The sequence below is a fragment of the Culicoides brevitarsis genome, chromosome 1, assembly GCF_036172545.1.
Source record: "Culicoides brevitarsis isolate CSIRO-B50_1 chromosome 1, AGI_CSIRO_Cbre_v1, whole genome shotgun sequence".
In the NCBI taxonomy this organism is placed as follows: domain Eukaryota; kingdom Metazoa; phylum Arthropoda; class Insecta; order Diptera; family Ceratopogonidae; genus Culicoides; species Culicoides brevitarsis.
The window spans coordinates 25,728,206-25,749,600 of NC_087085.1; the positions used below are offsets into that span (position 1 = coordinate 25,728,206).

Consider the following 21,395-nt stretch of genomic DNA (forward strand, 5'->3'; position numbering starts at 1 on the left):
ATTTCTCCCTCTACTCTTTACTGTTACGCAACAGAAGCAAAACTTCTTAAACGGTAAATTAATGAAATTTTCTGTCATTGATAAACGCGGCGATATGAATCTCAACCCATCCTCACGCACAGATTTTTGAAGCAACATTAGACAAGACGTTCAATCATTCACGCATTTACACGCGCCTTGCCTTGTCTTAACTGGAAACAGAGCAGAAAAAAATCATTCAAAATGTCATGCAGCACTTGAGCAAGTGCCGAAATTGTACGAAAAGATGGTGGGAAGACATGAAAAACAATGTGTGTGTGTGAAAATGTGTTTGCACCTTCTAAAATAAAATAACACTTACAAGGTATTTCAGTGTGTTTTTTGCATGTCACATGTTGGGAGAGATAATATTTATGGAATATCACGTTCACATGACTTGAGATAATTTTATCCTTTATATTAATTTAAATATATGTACAAGTGCCTACAAGCTAAACAACATGAACTTACAACCGATATGATGTTGATTTTAAAGAGAGATTTCTCCGGTATAGGTGCTAAAGATGAGTTCACCGCAATGTGTGTGTGTGTGTGTCCTTATGTATCATCGCGCGTCACTTTTGATATGTTTCGGTTAAAATGCTGAATAGACGAAATTTAATCTAGTCATTGGTTGTGTTAGAATTGGCTGCAGCCGCTGCTGCTGCTGCTGCCGCCAACGTTTTACGTTCGTGCTTTGACAAATTATGTATCGATGGTGCACTTAAGCGCGAGCTTCGCGGCTCAATTTGCAACGAGCGCGTATACATTTCATCATCATCCAATAACAGTGATGTGTCGAGCAGATAAGAAGTTACTTTTGGTATGTGATCTATTTTGTAGGGCGTCTGTTGGAAATGACGTATTTCACGGATAACATGAGCAATCTGCAATAAACACGAAGAAAAAAAAAACGTTAGAGCACACGAAAAAGGAATGAAAAGAAGAGGAAGAACAAATATTCAATGTGAATGATTAAGGAATGATGATATTGCCTTTTAAGACATTATGTCGGATGTGTGTAGTACTTAAGTATGCCTGTTTGGAGCACCATTGATTTCTTTTTTCGACATCATTTCCACTGAATGGCGTTACGTCTTTTACGTGTCGATTATATTTGCACGTTGATGATGGGGAGTAACACGGATAAATTTTAATGAAATTTTGAGTACAATCAACACCGAATGACATTTCCTACATATCTCATTTAGATAATACACTGTAATTTGTTAAAAGGAACTTTCTATGGAATTGCGATAATCTCCTTTGTACAGCAAAGTAACGCATGTGACAATTTCACATTCATGCAGAGATGTTCACAAAACAAAATCTCATATTGGAATGTTATATTTGGTGAAAACGTTAAGCTCCGTCACTGAATGTGAGACAACATGTATGTATTTATTTAACATACGTGAAACAAGATAATCCTATTACTTCCTGTCAAATATGAACAAAAAATTCACAAAAATTTCGCGTGTAATGAAATTAATTGAAAATGACTTTTAAACGAGATCAAATTAACAAAATCTAAATTACAGGCGGCATTAATGTAAGAAAAATTAAATTGCTGAGGAAGTTTTTTTTTCTTTGGGGAAATGTAGGTTAACAGAACATATTTTCTTATAAGGGTGATACAATTGTCGAAAATGTTTTATTTATTTCTTGAAAATTTCTTTATGATTTTTCCATATATTCGCATCGATTTTAAAAATTAAGGTTAATTATAAATTAGAATTAAAATATAGACCTAATTAATTTATAATTTTTTACTAAAATTTAAAAAATACTTTAAATAATTTTTTAGATCGGTTCAAATTATTTTTCAAATTTTGTCCCTAGTTCTATTTAAGAAGTACCTTTTTGAACTTAAATAAAAGAAAAAAAATTCACGAAATTAATAAAAATACTTTTCAAAATTTTATATTAAAATTTTTATATTAAAAAAAAATTATGCTTCATAAATTTTTCAATTTAATTTTTAAATTTTTTTGGCTGTTAATTTTCACTATTTTTGTCTAATTTTTAAATCATTTTTAATATCTTTAAAAATAGTAGAAAGTTAATTGAACTGTTTTAACTTAGTCATTTTGATCAGGGATTGGAACAATATTATTGTTTATTTATTGTGAAAAAATATTTTCGACAATAATTTATTTTCCATATTTTTCTTCGACAATAATTTATTTTCCATATTTTTCCTCGACAATTATTTATTTTCCATAATTTTTCTCGGCAATTATTTATTGTCCATAATATTTTCACCCAATAATTTATTTATTGTAATATATTGCCATATATTGTTAAGATTTTTTTTTATTTTTTGTGAGTTTTCAACTAAAATTTGTTTTTTTTGTTAAAAGGTATATAATAATATTCATATTTTTAAAATCACATTTCATGGTTTTGTAATTTTAAAGGAAAAAAATGTAAAATTGGTTGTCAAATTTTGTGAATTAATTAATTTTCAGAGCAAAATATTGCTTTCAATAATTTTGCAATATATTGTCCATATATATATTGAACAATTATTTATGGTCTATATTTTAATTAAACAATAATTTATTAATGGCAATATATTTTATTGACAATATTATTGTTCCAATCACTGATTTTGATGAAAAAATATTTCAAAAAATTTCGAAAAAATTGAAACTAAAGTTTAAAAATTGAACAATTTTTTTTTTCTTTCAGAAAAACTTTCTGGAAATATCTAAAAAAAATAAATATCATGAAACCCAAAACATTTTCGAAAATTGGTTCACCCCAAAAGAATAAAAACATGTAAAAAAAAACTTACCATTCGCATCTTGGAGAAATTTAATAAACCATCTGGCGTGAAATCTGGCGTTCCTTCCTCAATAAATGACAAGTCAGTGAGATACATGCCGAGATACGGGATGCAAGGTGGATCACATCGATGTAATGCCTCTCGCATCACACGGAATCTACCCTCGGCACAAACGACAGCTTGTAGTTTGTTGATGGTGTGTTTGATCTGTTGTGCAGTTAAATAAGAGATACAAGAAAATAAAAACGAAACAGAGAAGTTTATATAAAATTTCTTGGATTTGACGTCAAGCAAATAACATTTGTTGTCATATTAGTCTCCGAAGTTTATCTGAGCAAAATGTACGTCGCATATATGCTAATAATCCTCTTTTGTTATGTATGCGACAAGTTCAATAGAAAATTCTTCTAATATTATCATGAAAAAGAGATATTTTTGTATGCCGATGCCATGCGAAAAGAGTTTGCAGAATGTTTGCTTAGGATGACATACGTAAATATTATTATCGAAGAGCAAACAAATTACTGGGAAATGTCGATAAAAGAGACAAATCTCAAGCCTGCAAATCATTAGAACCAATTAAGATTAATTCTGTGTGTCGTAAGGGAAGTTGAACTTGTGACCTTGGACCAAAACGAAGAAATAATTGGACGAAAAGTTCGTCACCTGAGTCCTTTCAATGTCAAATAAGGAAGAATTTTTCAAGGTTTTGTACAAATAATTTTACTCACATTTTTCGGAACTTTGTCCCATGTCTTCTTCAAACGGTACACTGCCGCATTTGTGAATGCAGCACAAATTTGTAGAACGCCATTAAAATTATGCAAACATCGACAAATATCTCCAACAGCTGTCCACTTTTCAATAGCAGCAATACGTGCGGCCATGTTAGTGCTACGAAGACGATGACGTTGAGAAAAATTAGAGATGAGGAGGAGAAAAATTTGTTTTTGTTTTATACTTTATGTTTGTATGTAAAAGCAATTTTAACACAACAACAATAAGGATCACATTTTTTGCCTCTTTTTAATGTTTTGGGACAAAACACACCGCACACACAAGAAAGAATGAAAGAAAGAGCAACAACATACCGTGAAACAATTTCTGAACTGACTAATCTTGCACCGTCATTAAAACGTTTTGTCATTTGGATAATATGCTCGGCACGAAACTTTTTATCTGCTTTCATCCATGCTTGACCCAAAAATTCTCTGTTTAAAAAAAAAACAATAAAAATTTGCATCTTTCAAAGTGGTGATGGTGACTTACTCGCTGCGTATCGCCAGGAAAATTTGATGGTCCAAAAATGTCATTTGCTCGGCAATCTCGAGGGCGGATAATGTTTCGATGCTCTCTTTGCTTGGTGTCTAAAAAAAACAAACGGAATAAGATTTAAATTGGAAACATTTACTCTGTGGACGAAAAACGGGTGAAATTGTCCCTTAAAATCCATTAAATTCCTTAATTATCGCTCAAGGGGTCAATTCATCTCTTAGTTGAACTCTTAAGAGGCATAATGACCCCATAGGACCCAAATTGACCCCTTAGGACCCAAATTGACCCCTTGGGACTCAAATTGACCCCTTAAATGAAATTTTTGATCTAAAGGGTCAATCTGACTCTTAGGAAATCAATTTAACAATTTAAGATATCAATTTAAATTCTAATGAGTCAATTTGATTTTTTAAGGGACCAATTTCACCCGTTTTACGACACAGAGCAATACATTCATGATACTCACAGTAGGTGGTGACAACAACACTTCCAGCTGCTTTCTACCCGAGTCAATGTCTTCGCGACACAATAATCGCAGTAATTGAGATGCCGCCCGATGTTCCGTTGGCAAGAGGTTAGGACTGCATGTAATATCATCAAGAAAGGCGATTGTTTGTGATCGCAATGCCGCATCTTGCTCGAAATCCTGAAAGTGTTTCGAGACCCAGTGGCGCAAAACGTTCAAGACCCGCATCGTGGCAGGCGAACTCACGACAGATTCTTTGCGATTACGAGCTTCAACTTCTGGTGGCTCATCTCGCGGATTGCTGGATGCACTGGTGGCAATGGCAAATGCTGCCGCAGCAGTTGACGTGCTACTCCTGAAAGACGTTTGCGACATATTAAAGCTTCGAACTTAAATTTCGACGAAACACAAGAAAAGATTCATGTATGGACTCAACTATATGGTGCAGAGTGTTGTTGACTTTTTTGTAGTTTAGACTTGTTCAAATAAAATATAATGTTCATGTCGCGTTTATATACCTTTTTTTTGCGTTCCCCTTTCAAAACTTGTTTATTTTTGAGTAAAATCATATGCGAGGAATTGCACTTTTTTGTTTATTTAAACATCAATTTGTAAAAAAATATTCAATTTATATTTTTTTTCTCTTTAGAGCTAACAGTTTGTAAACATATTTTCAAACTTGTGTATATATTAAAAGAGAAGTCAAATAAAAGAAAATGCTTGGCAAAGTTATGAAAGTAGAAAAATGTCATGTTGGAGTGTTTATGAGTGCCACTACGTTACAGAGTATATTTTTATAGCAGAATAAATTTATATATTTTAACGAGCTTGCAAATGCAATCTATTCTATGAAATTATTTTTATCATTCTAACTACCACTATTTCATGCTGGAATAACGCTAAAGAGTACTTTCAATCATTTTCATTTCATACAATTTTCAAAAGTATCATATGAATATCAAATTTTTGATAATAAAAAAATTAAATAGCTTTTCAATGGACTCTTGAATTTTTTTTAATAAAAAAGAAAATAAGTGCTGCAATTGACGTCATCCATTTAATGGATACGCCTGGTAAGTTTTAATCTTTTTTAATAAAACATTGCAAAAATCTACAAACTACTTAACAGAAAAAAAAATTCATGCAAAAAAAAAGCAGCGAAAATAATTTTTATTTTTAGCACAAAAACAAGCAGCAAATAGATTACAAAAAAGGGCGAAAAAACAGTGAAAAGTGTAGAAACAAGACTTACCAAAGCGGATCAGGTCCCATACTTCAGTAGAGTTATGCAACATTGATAATATATAGAATGATACAGAAATTTGATGATTCGAAGATTTTTTTGTACGATTTCGAGAAAAAACGCGAAGAAAAAAGGATTTTTATTTATTTATCATGTTTTGCATTGTACAGAGAAAAAAAGCTTTTGTCGTAAAGAGTTTACAAAGAAAAATCCTCTTTGGCAGAATTAACGGCATTTTGTGTAGATTTTAATATTGCCGCGCTCGTTTCAATGATCAACATTCAAAGCACAAAAGTCTGTCTACGTTTCGTTTGAAATAATAGTAATGTAGAACAATAATGATAAAACGTAAAATAATACAAAATTACAACAACATTTCTACCAGAACAAAAATCATTCGAGAAACAGCGTTTTTTCTTCTTTAGAAGAAAGGAGAGAGAGCAAGAGAAGGAGAGTCAGGTAAGCGAAAGACGATTGATAGAAGACTATTAATATTGATAAAGAAAACAAAAGACGCAAACCAATTCAATGGGAATGCGATGAACGATGAAAATAGGCTTCTAATTGAATGATGAGTTGTCTTCAGGAAATATAACAAAAGAGCATGAAGAAGATTGTTTGTTTGCTTGTTTGCCTTTCTTGTTGATGAAATGCTTGTGCGCTTGATGATTTAAGGTAAATTTTGAAGGATATTGTTGATTTGGGGATAAAAGGAAAATAATTGATCATTATCGCCCCTTCTTCACTGAAGACACAAACAAACAAGTACCGGTTATCAAGAAAAAAAAACAATATTTTTCAAGTGGATTAACTTGTATGTCAAAGTCAATCAGCAATTTTGCGAGTTAACTCCTTAAAAAAACATAAAAATAAAGAGGCGACACAGTAGTCGGCAATCCACGACGAAACCGACGACAATGTGAAAGAGCAATGCATGTGTCTTATTTTTTTTTTATTTGTCTAAAGATAAAACGTAAAATTCGTTTCGTTTTATGCAATCGTTTAGAAGAAAGAAGTATTTTATGGCAAAAATATTCAATTCCACACACCAACTCGCACAGATACAACACGCACGATATCTAGTTTAACATTTGAACGCCAGTTTATCACATTATCTTCCTGTTCAATGAACATATCATCTATTCAGTTGCTAATAAAAACAACAGAGGAAACGACAGAGAATTGGAAGAAGACTTTGTTTTTATTCAATTTCACACAATGCCAATCGTTTAACTTTTTTTTCCTCCTTTCTCTTTTTTTATTGTTTTGAAACCCCTTTTTTATTTTTTTTTTCGCTTCTTACTTGAAATGTGCCTGTTTGTGTGTGTGTGTGTGTGTGTGGTAACTTGACTTGTTTTTCTTCTTGCACTTCCAAGAAAAATATAAAATGATACGATAACCATCATATCGACTTGCCTACATAATTCGACTTTTTCTTCTTCTTCTGCAATTTTTCTTTCGATTTTATGTGAATATTTTATACATTTAATTTTATTGTTTGTTGTGTTTTCTGTGAGCGTGGCACACATTGACAGAATTTTTCTATTTTCTGTCATTTTTTTCATCTTTTTCTGTACGTTCGATGGTCTCATAATTTCCTCAGGTGTACTTCAATTTTATGATTATGCTTTCAATATCCGGGTTTTGTCCACCACCGCACTTTTTTCTACACTGTGAAAAATCGATGTCTCGCAAAAACCAAAAAAGAAAAACGTGAAATATGAAAAATTAGGAATATTGTTCCAAAAATATTGTTAAATCGCCCACAATTTGTTCTGAATCTGTTTAATTTCGTCCATATATCCCTTGGTTGATTGAATCATTTCAATGCAACAGTAAAATCCATCACAATTGACAAATTTGATGAGTTCAATCTTCAAAAAAAATTGTTTGAAAATTTTAAATTATTTTTAAAGAACTTTTTTTTCATAAATATTAAGCAAACCAAATATTTAAATATTTTTCAAAAAATTCTTTTTTTTATCTCTAAAAATGTCAAATGATTAAAAAAAACTTTTTCGTGGTATTTTTTAGGTTAGGAAACACCAATTTTTTATAGTGCACCTATGAATGACAAAACAAGCGACAACACAATAGGAGATAGAAGAAGACGAAGTGAAAATGGCCTCATATTGTATCTCTATGGCAATAAATAAGTCAACCAACTCCTTTATCTCAAAGCAAGAAAAGCGTCTTGAAAAGTGAACGGCACTAAATAACACTTCGTTCAATTGATTTGTATTCATTATTGGCATTATTATGCCAAAAATATATCCCTCCTTTTCGTAACACTGATTGTCCGAATAAATTTTCTTGCGTAGCCTTATCAAAAGCATAAGCAATTCAATTTATTCCCTCTGCTAAGATTTGAGAGTTTTGATAAAGTGTCGAGTATTAACTGAATTCATTTTCTTCGTCTTGTCTGTTCGTGTGCGTGTGCGTATTGTTATTGAGTATTATTATAATAATAAGTGCTCACCATGCCGATAAATAAGATTCAAGAGAATTGATTAAGTTCGGTGGGATTTGCGTCAGGCTTTGAGAGGAAGCTTGCTAAGTAGAAAATGAACCATTAACCACATACAACTCAAAGCAATCCCCCAGCCAATTCAATATACAATTTTGTACAATTCTCAATTAAATTTGTATAAAACACGTTCAAATTAAATATTCATGAATTACACACAGAGCCATCTAAATGGCGAAACAGAAAAGCACAGAAAATCTCATGTGAGAGTCTTTGTACATTATTGCTTTTTTTTTGTACAAAAAAAAAAGTTTTAAAAAACTTTATTAATTAAGCCAGATTACGAACTCAACATTTTTTTGTGTTTGACTAAGCAAAGCAATTTGAATTTACATTACATCCAGCAGCCCACACTTCTTGCAAGAAAATCAGAAAATATTTTTCGCCAAGAAATATCTTTAAAGAAGGTCAGAGTTGCGTTGTATTTGTGGCCAAGAGGTTACATTTGCGCACAATTTAAAGTTATTTTTAGCTTTGTATTAAATTTGTTCAAATAGTGGAGACGTCTGGTATATTGTTCTGCACTTTTAAAATTGAATGTCAAAATTTTAGTAACTGAAAGGTCGAACATACAAACTTTTTATTAAGAAGATGTCAATGTGTGGCTCGATCGAGTCTAGAACTAGCTGACCTGCTGTCACAACTCAAAGAAAGTTGATCCAATACTGTTCAGTGGGTGGACTTTTCATATATCCTCGAAAAATGAAATTGAAAAGTATTTGTTGGAACGAATTGCTTAACTGTATTTTATGAAACATACTAATTCGTGAAAAATTAAGAAAATTCGTTAATAAATTTAAAAATGACCTTGAAATGCCTTTTAAGCAAAATAGAAATGAAATTTTTTATAAGTAATTATAATTTTTCAAAACTTTATTGAATTTTCCCGGTATTCCATGAATCCGAGTACTCTTCAACTCTTTAAGAATTTTCGTGTAACGTACGAGACTTCCTCGAACATTGTAAAATTTTAAATTGTTCAATTCTTTTTCTGGGAAATCCGAAATTTTCCACGGGTTTTCCACGAATTTTCATCATCACGTATCACATATTTTCCAAGAAAGAAGCACGTGTTTAAAACTTTCCACTAAATTCTTGAAATCAATTTCACTGAATGTGCCTTTTGCTGATTCATGATTCAAAATAAAAAAAGATTGAATTAGCAAATGGCAAAAAGCCACATCGATACGGACAGACAGACAGTTCCGCATTTTTTTAAAAATAAATTTTAAAATGCGTCAAGAAAACAATTTTAACAATAAAGAAATTTAAAAGACAGTTTATACGAAAATTTTCAGCAAAACTTTCCGAAAAATAAAATAAAATTACACGACATTCAATGACAGCACACTGGCACGTTGGAATTAGAAAACAGTTTTGGTTATGAATACCAAATGAATGGAAAAAACTTTTTCCTTTTAATTTCCTTGATACACTTGCAAGAAGCCGAAAAAGCGAGAAAGAGAGATCAAGCGAAATTGACACGAAGAACAAGAGATAAGAAGCGTTCGATTGTCCATTAAATTTAAAATGCGAAAAATATACATCTGAATTTGCGTATATTTGTTGTTGAACTTTTATACGTGACACAATATTATTAACAACATTCAGCAGCAGTCTAAACGAAGGCCTCTTTGTTTCTACATTCTCTATTTATTATTATAATGTTTGTTTGTTTGATGAAAAAACTTTTGATGGCTCGTGCTGAATGTTTTTTTCTCCAACTCTCGCTCACTTGTAACTCTGAACGCACACACATAGGAAAAAGTTTAAAAAGTATGCCAATGTCGATTTCCGTGAAATGTCATTTATTATATTATTTTACTCGAACTCGACTCTTCCACCAACTCACTATCTTTGAAGGGTGTTCTACCGGAATACGATTTATAGCCTAACGCAGGATAGAAAAAAAAATCTGAAGAAAATGAAAAAAAAAGCGAAGAACGAAGAAAATGGGTTGATGGGTAATATTTAAAATTATTTGTGATTTACACGCATATAAATTTGATTTTCCTCGTTTTAATTTTTTTTTGCTGTAAAAACTTTACTTTCACTTGTTAAATTGTTGGGAGGAGTGAATTTGGTTTAGTGGTTTAGGTTTTTACTTTATTCTTCGAAAATAAAGTCGAAAATAAAAGAAAACGAAGATGAGAATGTTTTCGGTTAGAGAACAGAATGTAAATTATGTAAATTTTGAGGAATGTTTATAAATGAATTAATTCGTACTTTAGGATAATAATTCTTCGGCACATATTGAAATCAAATGTGGTTTTTGGTTTTTTAAGATTACGTTTCCGCCTCAGCGCAAATCTCTCGTAAATTGATTCTGTGGGCTCGATGGCTGAGTAATGATGATAACATCATCTTGTTAATAGTTTTGGGGCTTTTTAAGTTTCTTGTTTGTTTGTGTGGTGCAGAAAAACTTTTAATTTGTCTTGACTTTTGGTTTTCTCTTGTTCTTCATCGTTCACATGTGAAAATTTTGTTATATTTTCAGTGAAAGCCGCAATGGAGGAATTTTCACAAGGACACATGTGAAAATTAACTGAATTCGTTAAAATGATACATCCTTAGTTACGCGTGGCCTAAATAAATCTCTGACGTCATTCTTTTGTTTTTTGCATAGGAAGCCTTGAGGTTGTCATTTGATAATGCAAAAATGTTTCCAGTATTACATTTCGTTTCCATCAACGCGAAATTAGGGCAAATTTGATCGAAAAGTAAAATTAGAATCGAAAACCCATTAATTTCTAGCGTAATTCACCCATAAAACGTCTTCTAATTGAACGTTTGACAATTTCTAGTCAATTTCAGCGTTTTGCTCCTAAATTCTTATTATATCTATTGTATACGAAACATTACAACACGACGACGACGACGACGATGATGACGACAACAACACATTACAACACAAACACATTAAATTACATTCATTACTGGAAAATAACAAATTCGCCACGTTCAATTTTTATTATTATTGCACGACTAGCGAGATTTTTATCTTTTATTTGGTTCAACATAAACGAGAAAAAAAAGAAAAAAATTAGAATAAAAATAGAAACGTCCACAGAAGCGAGATTGAAAGGAGGAAGGAAATGACAGCAGCATAAAAATTACCCCACAACAAACGTAGAAGAATGCTGGAGAGCTTTAAAAAAATATATCGAAACCAAAAATATACTGGGAGACAATGAGATAGAAAAGCAATAATAGTAGTAGTAGAATCATTTAGAAGCAAAAAACGAACGAGCCTGAATTCTAGATAATTAACGTAAATTTGCATTTCCTTATTTTATTACGCTCATAAAATGTTTTCGTGTTATCTCATTTTTTTCTCAAGTATTTTATTTTATTTTAATCCAAAAAAAAAATTTTTTTCTATAGTTGATGATGGCATTGGAAATTTGTCACAAAAGAAGGACAATGACTCGAACTTTTAATTAACAGATATTTAATTATCTCTCATCACTTTTTTTTTGTGCTGAGAACCCGTAACATAAATTATCGAAAAATAAGAAAAAAGAAAAAAAAAACGACACGAAGAAGAACATTGACGATATAAATTCCATTGTTGTCAATAAAAAAGTGATAAGAAAGCGAAAAAAAAAGAAATTATGAAACACGAATTGACAGACAAGAAATTGAGAAAAAGGACATTAAGGAATCGAAAAGAATGAAATATTTGTAAGCGAAAGAATGAAAAAATAAAAAAAACATCATAAAAAAAATTCCGTTCGTTCGTTCACTCCGAGGATATAAAAAAAAGAAACAATTTTTTAATAAAAATTCTCACCTGCGTTGTGCTTGCCTGAAGGATGTGATGACGACACCCGCTTTGCTGGAACAGTGTGAGATGTGATCGTGCTGCATCGAAGGACGCGACGAAATGGTGCTAAGAGAGACACCGCCTAACGAACCGCGTGGTGTCGCATACATCGATGACGACATGTCATCGTCACTCTCGGAAAAGCGACTAAAACAAATTACTTATTATTGACAAATTTGTCCACTAATAGTGTGAACGAGGAGACATACCGTGGCGGCTCACGTTGCGGGGTGCCAAAAATACTCTTTCGCTGTCTCTCGGGTGTTTTCGGTGCGGAAAACTTGCGATGCGAAATACGTGGACTTGATTTGTCACTTGCCTAGGAAATAAAATTAGAGTTTAATGAGGGTGTTAAAAACATTTTTCTGTTTCGTGTTACGTTGTTGAAATATTTAAATTTTTTTGTGGCCCAATTTTTACTTGAAAAATTTTAAAAATTATTTAATTTTCATTCATGATTTTGTTATTTAAATAACATTTTGACTAGCTTTTCGTTTTTTACAAAATCACTCAGGCGACCTAATTTAATTATTTGACTTTTTATTACCTCTCCCCCATATCTGATATTCACGAGGATATTCAAATAGAAAAATAATTATAAAAAGGAACATTTTTAATGAAATATTCCAGATTGGATATTTACTAAACTTGGTTTAATAAGACATCAATTAAAAATTAGATGAGCAGCCACGTGACCAAAATTAGATTTAAAAAAAATCGATCTCGTGCTAAACGCTTTTTATTCAAAATTGTGAAAAAATTAAAATGATTAAAAAAAAATAATTTTTTTGCTTTCACTCAAATAAATTAATTTAGCTATATAATTTAAAAAAAAATTTCGTAATTTTTTGAAAAAAAAAATAAAATTGGAAAAAAATATTTTAAATAAAAAAATCGATTTTTTATTAAAAAAAATTTCAAAATAGCTATAAAATTTAAATTTAATTAATAAAATTTACCGTAGCTTGAAAAATTTAAGTTAATTAATTATAAATTGCCAGAAAAAATAAAAATCAGTCATAAATTGAAAAAATATTTCAAAACCAATATATTTTAAAAATTTTTTCATCATAAATAATTTTAAACATTTTTAAAAATAAAAAAAAAAATTAGGAGAGATAAAACACGAAACGAAATAAGTTTTTGAAAAACTTTATAAGAACAAAATTTTTTGAAAATACCAAAGGACACAATGCTTATAGATATGTAATCCTATTAAAGTGTTCTAGCATTTTCAATAATAACAGTGTCATTGAAATTTTATGAGGAACAGGGAATGTTATGTGAAAATGTTCGTTTTGGGAAGAACGTTCAAAGTAACGATGGCTCATTTGCATCTCGAACCACCTGTATATCATCGAAAATGAACAACAATGTGTCGTCTGTTTGCCTTACCTTAACACCTCCGTCGCCATTGAGCTGTAAACTATATCTGTGTTGACACAATGCTGCATGTGGAATAACATTTGCTGCTAAGCCAGTGCTAGGACGTCTGTCCATTTGTGCAAGATGTGGAGGTGAAATTGTCTGTTGTTGCTGTTGTTGTGATTGTGGCGATGTCGTAATAATTACGGTTTGTGGTGCATGACCTATACTTGTCGTCTGTTGTTGCTGGTTTATCGTCGATGCGAAATTTGTTGTTTTGCTCGGTGATATAATTATTGCCGAAGGGGGTGGCGAAACATGCGTTATTGCTGCCGTTGTGTTCTGTTGTTGTTGTTGCTGCTGCTGCTGACTGTGTGGTACAACTGCGAATGCAGCAATTGCCGAAGATGCCATTGCCGTTTGAATGGAATTTGTATTTTTTGTCGGAGACACCGTTGGAGATGTCGATGGAATTGCCGCAATCGATGTGTTGCTCGAACTGTGACCGTTGTGATAAATTTCTACGGGACCGAAACCCACAATCGAAGGTGTCTCGTTAGGCGTTTCCACGGGCGTTGGCGGTTGGACATTTGTCGTTGTCTCACTAATCACAATACATTGCTCGTCGTCGTCGTTTTCTTTCTGCAATAATTCCTTAAAATCTCGAACCGCACCTCGAGCACCGAATTTCCGTTCAGGCAATGGTGACTTTGGCGCCTTGCCATAGGGGAATTTTTTCTCTTCCGTTGGCGTATAATCTCCTTTATCGACACTGCCACTTCCAGTCGACCCCACTAATGTTACAGAGCTCAAATTGGATGGCGACGACAATCCACTGGCACTCAACAAATTTTCGATTATCGTGTCGGAGCTACTGGATGTCGCAATAGTTCGTGGAATAGCTAACAACGACTCGTCTGGTGGTTCAGCTTTTTTAACTTCAGCCGTTTCTTCGGTGTCTTTGCCTTCAGCATGCACAATAACTGTGGTTTGTTCCGGTATGTAACCCAAAGAATTTTGTTCGGAAAACGCAAATCGATTTTCCATCTGCTCTTTATACCCGGCAAGCAGTTTTCCGGTACTTGGTGGTTGCTGATGACAAATTCGTCGCGATGTCAAACGATTGAAACGTAGTTGACTCGAATCGCCACTCATGGATCTGTCGCGATCAGCGCCTTCTGAACAATATCCCGACACGGAACTGGCTGCTGATGTTCGACGAGGTGTTGCACGTCCATCTTGCCCGTAGGAAATATCAAGAAAATCCGTTTGTTGTTCACATTCGCACAACGGTTCCATCGGCGGATCGTAAAAAACGTCTTTCAGCGCATTCAACACCGTTTCGCCATCCGTAAATACGCGATATGTCAGCAGAAAAGTGTTGAGAAAATCTATCGAAAGAAATCTGAGATCCGTGAGACGTTGCAAGAGACGTTCGGGTGTCGCGTAACGCACTTGCGGTAACTTGCACGAATTGAGAGTGCGTGAAAAACGAATGTCAACGTCGTCTTTGAAGAGACGCGGATCTGTCTTGACCGCATGATGAGCTGCAAAGGTAAATCCTTCAAATGAATAAATGACAAAAAAAGAGAAAATTTGGGACAAACATGAAAATTAACACCGAAACATTAAGAGGGGTCACACGAATAAATACCTCCGGAAGAGCCACCGATTCCGGGCGACAAAAGGGAATGCATGTGGATGTTGTCCAAGCATTGCGAAATGTCGCTGATCCATGCTTCCTTGTCTTGTGGTGTCGGAGCGACCAAATGGATGCAATGCGTTTGCCGTGAACCACCTTTTGGTTCGATTATGATTTTGAAATCGCGATTTCCCGCAATTACGGAGTCAATGACACTCAATGTGCTGCCACGTGTTGACCCGGAGCACACACTGCCGTCTTCGTCGTCGTTATTCGAATCGCTGGGATCCTCAACGAGCGTCGCCTCGGCAAGTGCAATCTTTCCCACATCTGGTAATAAGTGTAATCGGCCGTTGGAAGCTCTGTGGAATTGAGATTTTTCGTAAAAATGACGAAAATTATAGAGCGGTCATAATTTTTTTTTACAAAATAATTTTTTTTATACAAAACATAGAAAAGTTGGTTTATTTTAAAAGTATTATAGAATTTTTATAATTTTTTTCTCATATATATTTTTATTTAGACAATTTAGGATATTCCCTCACAAAATTTTTATGTCTTCACTTATTAAAAGATAAAAAGTTTAAAAAAAATATTAAATCGCAATTTTTTTTCTCAATTCTTTAAATCTCTTGAATACATAAAGATTACAAAATTTTGTAAGAGCAAAAAAATAAACCAAATATCCAAAAATAATATATTTGAGAAAATAAATTATCGAAACCTTCTAATAATTTTTAAATAAAGTATGAAAAAATTCTTTTGCAAAAAAAAATATGATCGCTTAGAAACAAAAACTCACCTAGTCGCTACAATCATGTGGTTTGAGAATAAGAAACATTGTCGCACGGCTTCACGTTCACTTTTGAATGAAGCAAGGCGGCTCCTTATTCGCCCTCTACCTGGTGGAACTTGTACTAGGCTTCCTGAAATGGTATAAAGCTCTTACTTTCTAAAGCTCTTATCACGCATGCGTTAAAATTACAAACGGTCATTCAAATTTTGAATTCCAAGCTTTTTTTGACAAAACTTACGCAGCCACTTTTCATGTTTGAAACACATATTTTCATATAAACAGTTAAATTACTCACCTTGTCGCACAAAAACCTGGTTGACATCCAACAAAATATCGCATCCCTCAACAATCATCCGTTCAACTTGCAAATTTTTGCGTAAATTTTCCGTTTCCGAGACCTCGTCGTGCATTTGTCGCGACAAGTCTTCGAGTTGTTGTCGGGCATTCTGTAGACTTTTCCGTTCGACATGGTCATGTGGTGTGTGTGCGAGCAATTCGTGCAAAGTTATGATGTAACGTGGCACCTGATGCATCGGATATGTCAAAAATGATTCGAGCGATCTTCCCTGACACACAGGCTTGGCTTCCAATCGTTTCAATACTGCCGCAAATTGCGGATTACTCTTGCACTCGGTCAACACTTGCAAACTGTAATGATGGTTACGGACATATTCCTGGTAGATGCTCAACATGGGCAGCAGCATGTCGAATAGGTCACCTACAATATTTAATTTGATTCAAATTTGTTTCCTTTTTTCGTAATTTTTATTTAATAGCGCGGCTTACGATGTGCTTGCTTAAACCGCATAAAATTGTGATCAATTCCGATATTGACCTTTATGCAAAAAGGAATAAAATTATGACGAGGAAAAAAAAGGAAATAGTGCCGATAAAAGGTGTAAAATCAACATAAATAATAGGAAATCGTGACTAAACTCCTAATGGTGTCTTTTTAGGCGTGTATCAGAGATAAGCGCGCAACAACGTGAAAAGATGATGATGTTCGAAAATGAAAATATAAAATGTCATAAAACGAAAATTGCTCACCTAACACCAACGTAGGCCATGATTCCAACCGACTTGTGAGTCCCTTGTAGAATATTTGATGCAAGAAAAGCACCGTTTCCGAGTTCAAAAATATCGAATTGACGTCCTCGTGCGAGCAAGGTGGTCGTTTCGAGCTCGCTGCCATCTTAAAGGGTCTCAAAAAGCAAGCAACCAAAACTTCGAGTTGCTCCAAGTACTCTTCCTCTGCCTCGACCATGCTAAAAACGAGACTATTTCTTTTTCGCATACTCTCAGCATGCGGTGACTTGATATATTCCTCGACAATTTGCTTCCAACGTCGTCGACACAACCAGCCACGGAAGAAACTCTGTACTTTCTTAATTTTCCGCAGCTCAATGGAATCCTGCACGGATTCGCATAAATTTGATAAACTCGGCTCATCAACTATTTCGCAGGCACCCGTGCTAAAACTTCCTCGTTTCACGGGTGTTGCGGTACGCGATGGAGGTCGTGTTTCCTTTCGCAAAACGCACAACTGAAAATTAGATAATACACATGATGAAACCGAAAGGCAACATGAAGAAGAATTTATATAAAACTATCGTTACCCGTGAAATTTGTTTCACCCCTCGATTTTTTTTTTCAAGAGCAAAAATTAATCCAAAAAATATGCAATCAACGCAATGTTCAAAGTAGTTTTAAAAAAATGATAAGGTATGCAATAAATTTTACACGTCATATTTAGTAAATTTTCTTATTTTTTAACGAATTTTTAAGAATTTTTCTAATTTAAAACCTTCTCCTAGCTAAACTTGACAGTCTACAAAAAAACCAAGTAAAATTTTTTGAGCAGCGCTTGAGTTAATTCGCTACAAAAATTTATTTGGGTTTTGATTTGCAATTTCATAAGCTTCTAAACACATTTTGTAACGAAATAACTCCAATTCGGTTTCACAAATCTCTTCGGGGTTTTTTGTAGAAAATCGTGATTAATCAAGAGAAGGTTTAGGGATATCAAATTATGACGATTTGTTTGACGATTCGTGGAAAAATAAGAAAATTGGAGTGTAAGGTTTATTGCATACCTCAACAAATTGTATTTAAATTTTCGAAAATTGCGTTGATTGCATAGTTTCGGGGTAAATTTTTGCTTACAAAAATCTAATTAAAAAAATCGGTAGGTGAAACAAAGTTCACCGGTAACGTTAATTTCATACGAAATCGTAAAACTGCTAATTGAACATATTTTAATATGCATGCGATAAAAACAACATACCTCTGCTCGTAATTTACGTATTTCGGATGCCAGCTCATCACACTGTTGCGCGTACTGCCACTTTGCCGTTTTCTCGCTCTCAACCACTTGGAGCAAGTGAACATGTTTTTGCTCCAACTCCTCTTTTTGCAAAAGAAGCTTGTTAAAACTGTTCAAAAAAGAAAATTCTTTTAACTCTTATTCATTTCATCAAAGAAAACAAGTGTAGCAGGTGTTCACATAAATAAAATATAGAGAGAGACCAGAATAAATTTAAAGACGCAACTCGTGTGCAAAACATTATAAAAGGATGTTAATTGTTTTCTCCTAATAGACCATAAATTAAAATTATACAACGACGCGTAGGGAATTTTTATCATCATTCTGGTGATTTAAAACAATTATGAGAAGAGCGAAGAAGAGAAGAAACTATCATCATCATATTTCTTGAAAACAAAATAGTTTGCAAAGAAGACGCGAAACAAAACAAGAAAGAAAAAAAACATAAAACTTTACCTTGCTTCTCTGATTGATATTATCCATGCTGAACACTCTGACTCGTTTGCGGCTCTTAACTCATAATGTCGTTGGTTTTCCCGGCGGTATGATATTGTAAAGCAATGCTATTATTATGAAAAAAAAATAAATGTAGAAAAAGTTTTATTATTAAATAGATGGAAAGAGACAGTTTTTATTATGAAGAATCTTAAGATGGAAATAAGTGTCATTCGTAAACATTTAACCGCATTTTGTTTATAAGAGGTTTTATTTATTTTTCAACAGATTCTACTGTTGTAAATAAACTGACTTAAAATCTAAAATATCAAAAAGTTTAAAAACTAAATATTTTTTTTGTGTCACATTATTTCTGATCAAATAGTCCTTTAGCCAAAATCAATTTTTTAAAGAAAAAAAAATTTTTGAGAAACGACATAAACAATTTTTGAGGTTTTTCCGTTCTCGTTATCCAAATTTTAAAAATTAATAATTGCAAGAATATTTTTAATATTTTGTTTTAGGACGCTCCAAATGATACAGAAAAATGAGCTCTGATGCCCCATTTTTAAAGTCAAAGGTAAAAATGGGGCAAAATAAAAAAAAATGAAAATTTTATGAAAAAATTATCGTTTTTTGTGCATTTTCATATTTTTAAAGGAATTTTCAAATTTTTTAAGGAATTTTCAAAAATTTAAAAAGAAAATCAATTTTTATTAGGTATTATTTTTTTTTCGAAAATTATATTTTAATACAAATTTTCTTCTCTAAAAATATTTTTCATAAAATTATTGAACTTATTTTTAAAATTTTTCGACAGTTATTTTTTAATATCTTTTTCTTTAATTTTTAATACAAAATATTCTGAAATTTATTTTAAATTAGCAAATCTCATACTATTAGAAGAACATCAAAAATATTATTTAATGTTCAATTTTTTCTTAAATGACAAACATTTTGTATGAAAATAACATTTTATTTTTTTTTTTTATTTTGCCCCCTATTGTAAGATTTTCAAGCTTATAAAATTCGGCCTTTTGAAATTTTTTGCTTAAAGCAAAAAAAAATTACAAACAACAATCACATATGTTACCTTAAGCTCATAATATTTACGATCCATAATACATTACAAAATATTTTATTATTATTTAATGATGAGATTATTTAAAAACGTAAGTACATCATTTTGTATTTGAAAATGCATTTTAATAGTAAAAAAATAAAAATACGATTTGTTCAAATAAAGCTGATTTAAATATCTAAGCAACCTCTTTTAAAGAAGCTTTTACAAAGTATCATTGAAACTGCCGTTGGTTACCTTTGAAGTACATAATATGTTGGTACAATAAACAATTTTATAACAAATAATAAAAAAAATACTTTTTTAATTTTCTCGTAGTTGTAAAATTACACGAGAGTAAAAATACGTCATCAAAATACGTATTTTCGGAAAAAATTACGTCAAAAGAGCAAAAAATTTATTTCAGTATTTTTTTCAATTAATTATTTCGAATAATTAATTGGGAATGTTGTTTTTCAACTTTCTTTCTCATTGTAATAAATATTTTTCTAAACAAACCGTACAGTTAGGTTAAACTAATCAAAAAAGTTTTAATGATCGTGCTCATCATCTCTATCATTATTTTGTTGTAAAAAGAAACTTTTTCGCAGATATTTTTAGATTCTCTCATTATTTGTTGTTAAATATATATATTTATAAATAACTCCGTATCTATGGCCCAGCATATGGCGAACGAGCTACTTTAATGTAAATATATTTACCCTCATTTACTTCGCCCCAAGAGAGAAATTTCGGTGCGCAGCTACGTAATACAATAAATAAATTTATTCATGAACCTGATGATTATTTTGTTATGTCTGGATTTTTTCCATGATTTTATTAGCATTTATGATGTTTATTTAAACGATAATTTTCCACTGATGGACCCACTTACGGCACACTTGATTTAATTAACTTGCCATAGCAAACTAGATCAGTGTCACGTTATAAGGCAGACACAACACGTCTTTTGTTGCGTTAGTCATTCATGTGCTTTGAGAACTCGGGTTTCGTATACATAAACAACGTCATCGGCAACAATGCGCTACCATCACCACCACCACCTGAGGCATTTTCTAACAAAAAACCTTTAAACAACAGAGATAACAAATGAAAACAGTACACTCTTCTCGTATATCCTCTTCAACGTCGTCGTCGTACACAGAGAGGAAAATGAGAAAATTGTTTCTCCCCCATATTTGTATCGTCGTTGCTGTTTTTGTTGTTGTTCAAATCCGGCGAGTAAAAAATCTCTTTACGAATTTGGGAGCAGATAAGAGAAACATCACACAAAGACGATACAAAAGCTCGTAAATTCGGGGCACGTGCTTCAATTTTTTGGTCATAACATGCAACAAAAACGAAAAAAGGAACAAAACCCAAGTAAAAGGAGAACGAAACTGAGTTATGTAGGCAATGTAGGCAAACAAAGGAGCTTTTCCTCTTGTTACTCAGATTATATATTGACAAACAAAAGCTCAACTGTGCTGCGAGAATCCACACATAATACGAGTAAATATCCCCCTTAATAGAGAGGAAGAAGATAAGTTGAGTAAATAAATTAAATTATTGGACTGATAACAAGTATGGAATGATGATTAGGTGCCTGCCTTACATTTTCCACCGTC

General features: G+C 32.5%; 1 protein-coding gene across 1 annotated transcript in view; it reads right to left on the reverse strand.

Annotated features, from left to right (window-relative positions):
- Positions 1-641: 641 nt before the first annotated feature.
- Positions 642-21,395, reverse strand: part of LOC134837511 (ras-specific guanine nucleotide-releasing factor 2-like) — a 30,482-nt gene continuing 9,728 nt past the window's right edge. The window contains 17 exon segments of the mRNA XM_063852893.1: positions 642-905; positions 2,819-3,016; positions 3,541-3,703; positions 3,901-4,020; positions 4,079-4,176; positions 4,551-4,905; positions 5,803-5,823; positions 12,114-12,293; positions 12,344-12,448; positions 12,663-12,706; positions 13,548-15,058; positions 15,166-15,515; positions 15,956-16,079; positions 16,245-16,667; positions 16,997-17,492; positions 18,234-18,381; positions 18,729-18,835. Of these exon segments, the coding sequence (XP_063708963.1) occupies positions 642-905; positions 2,819-3,016; positions 3,541-3,703; positions 3,901-4,020; positions 4,079-4,176; positions 4,551-4,905; positions 5,803-5,823; positions 12,114-12,293; positions 12,344-12,448; positions 12,663-12,706; positions 13,548-15,058; positions 15,166-15,515; positions 15,956-16,079; positions 16,245-16,667; positions 16,997-17,492; positions 18,234-18,381; positions 18,729-18,835 (4,707 nt within the window).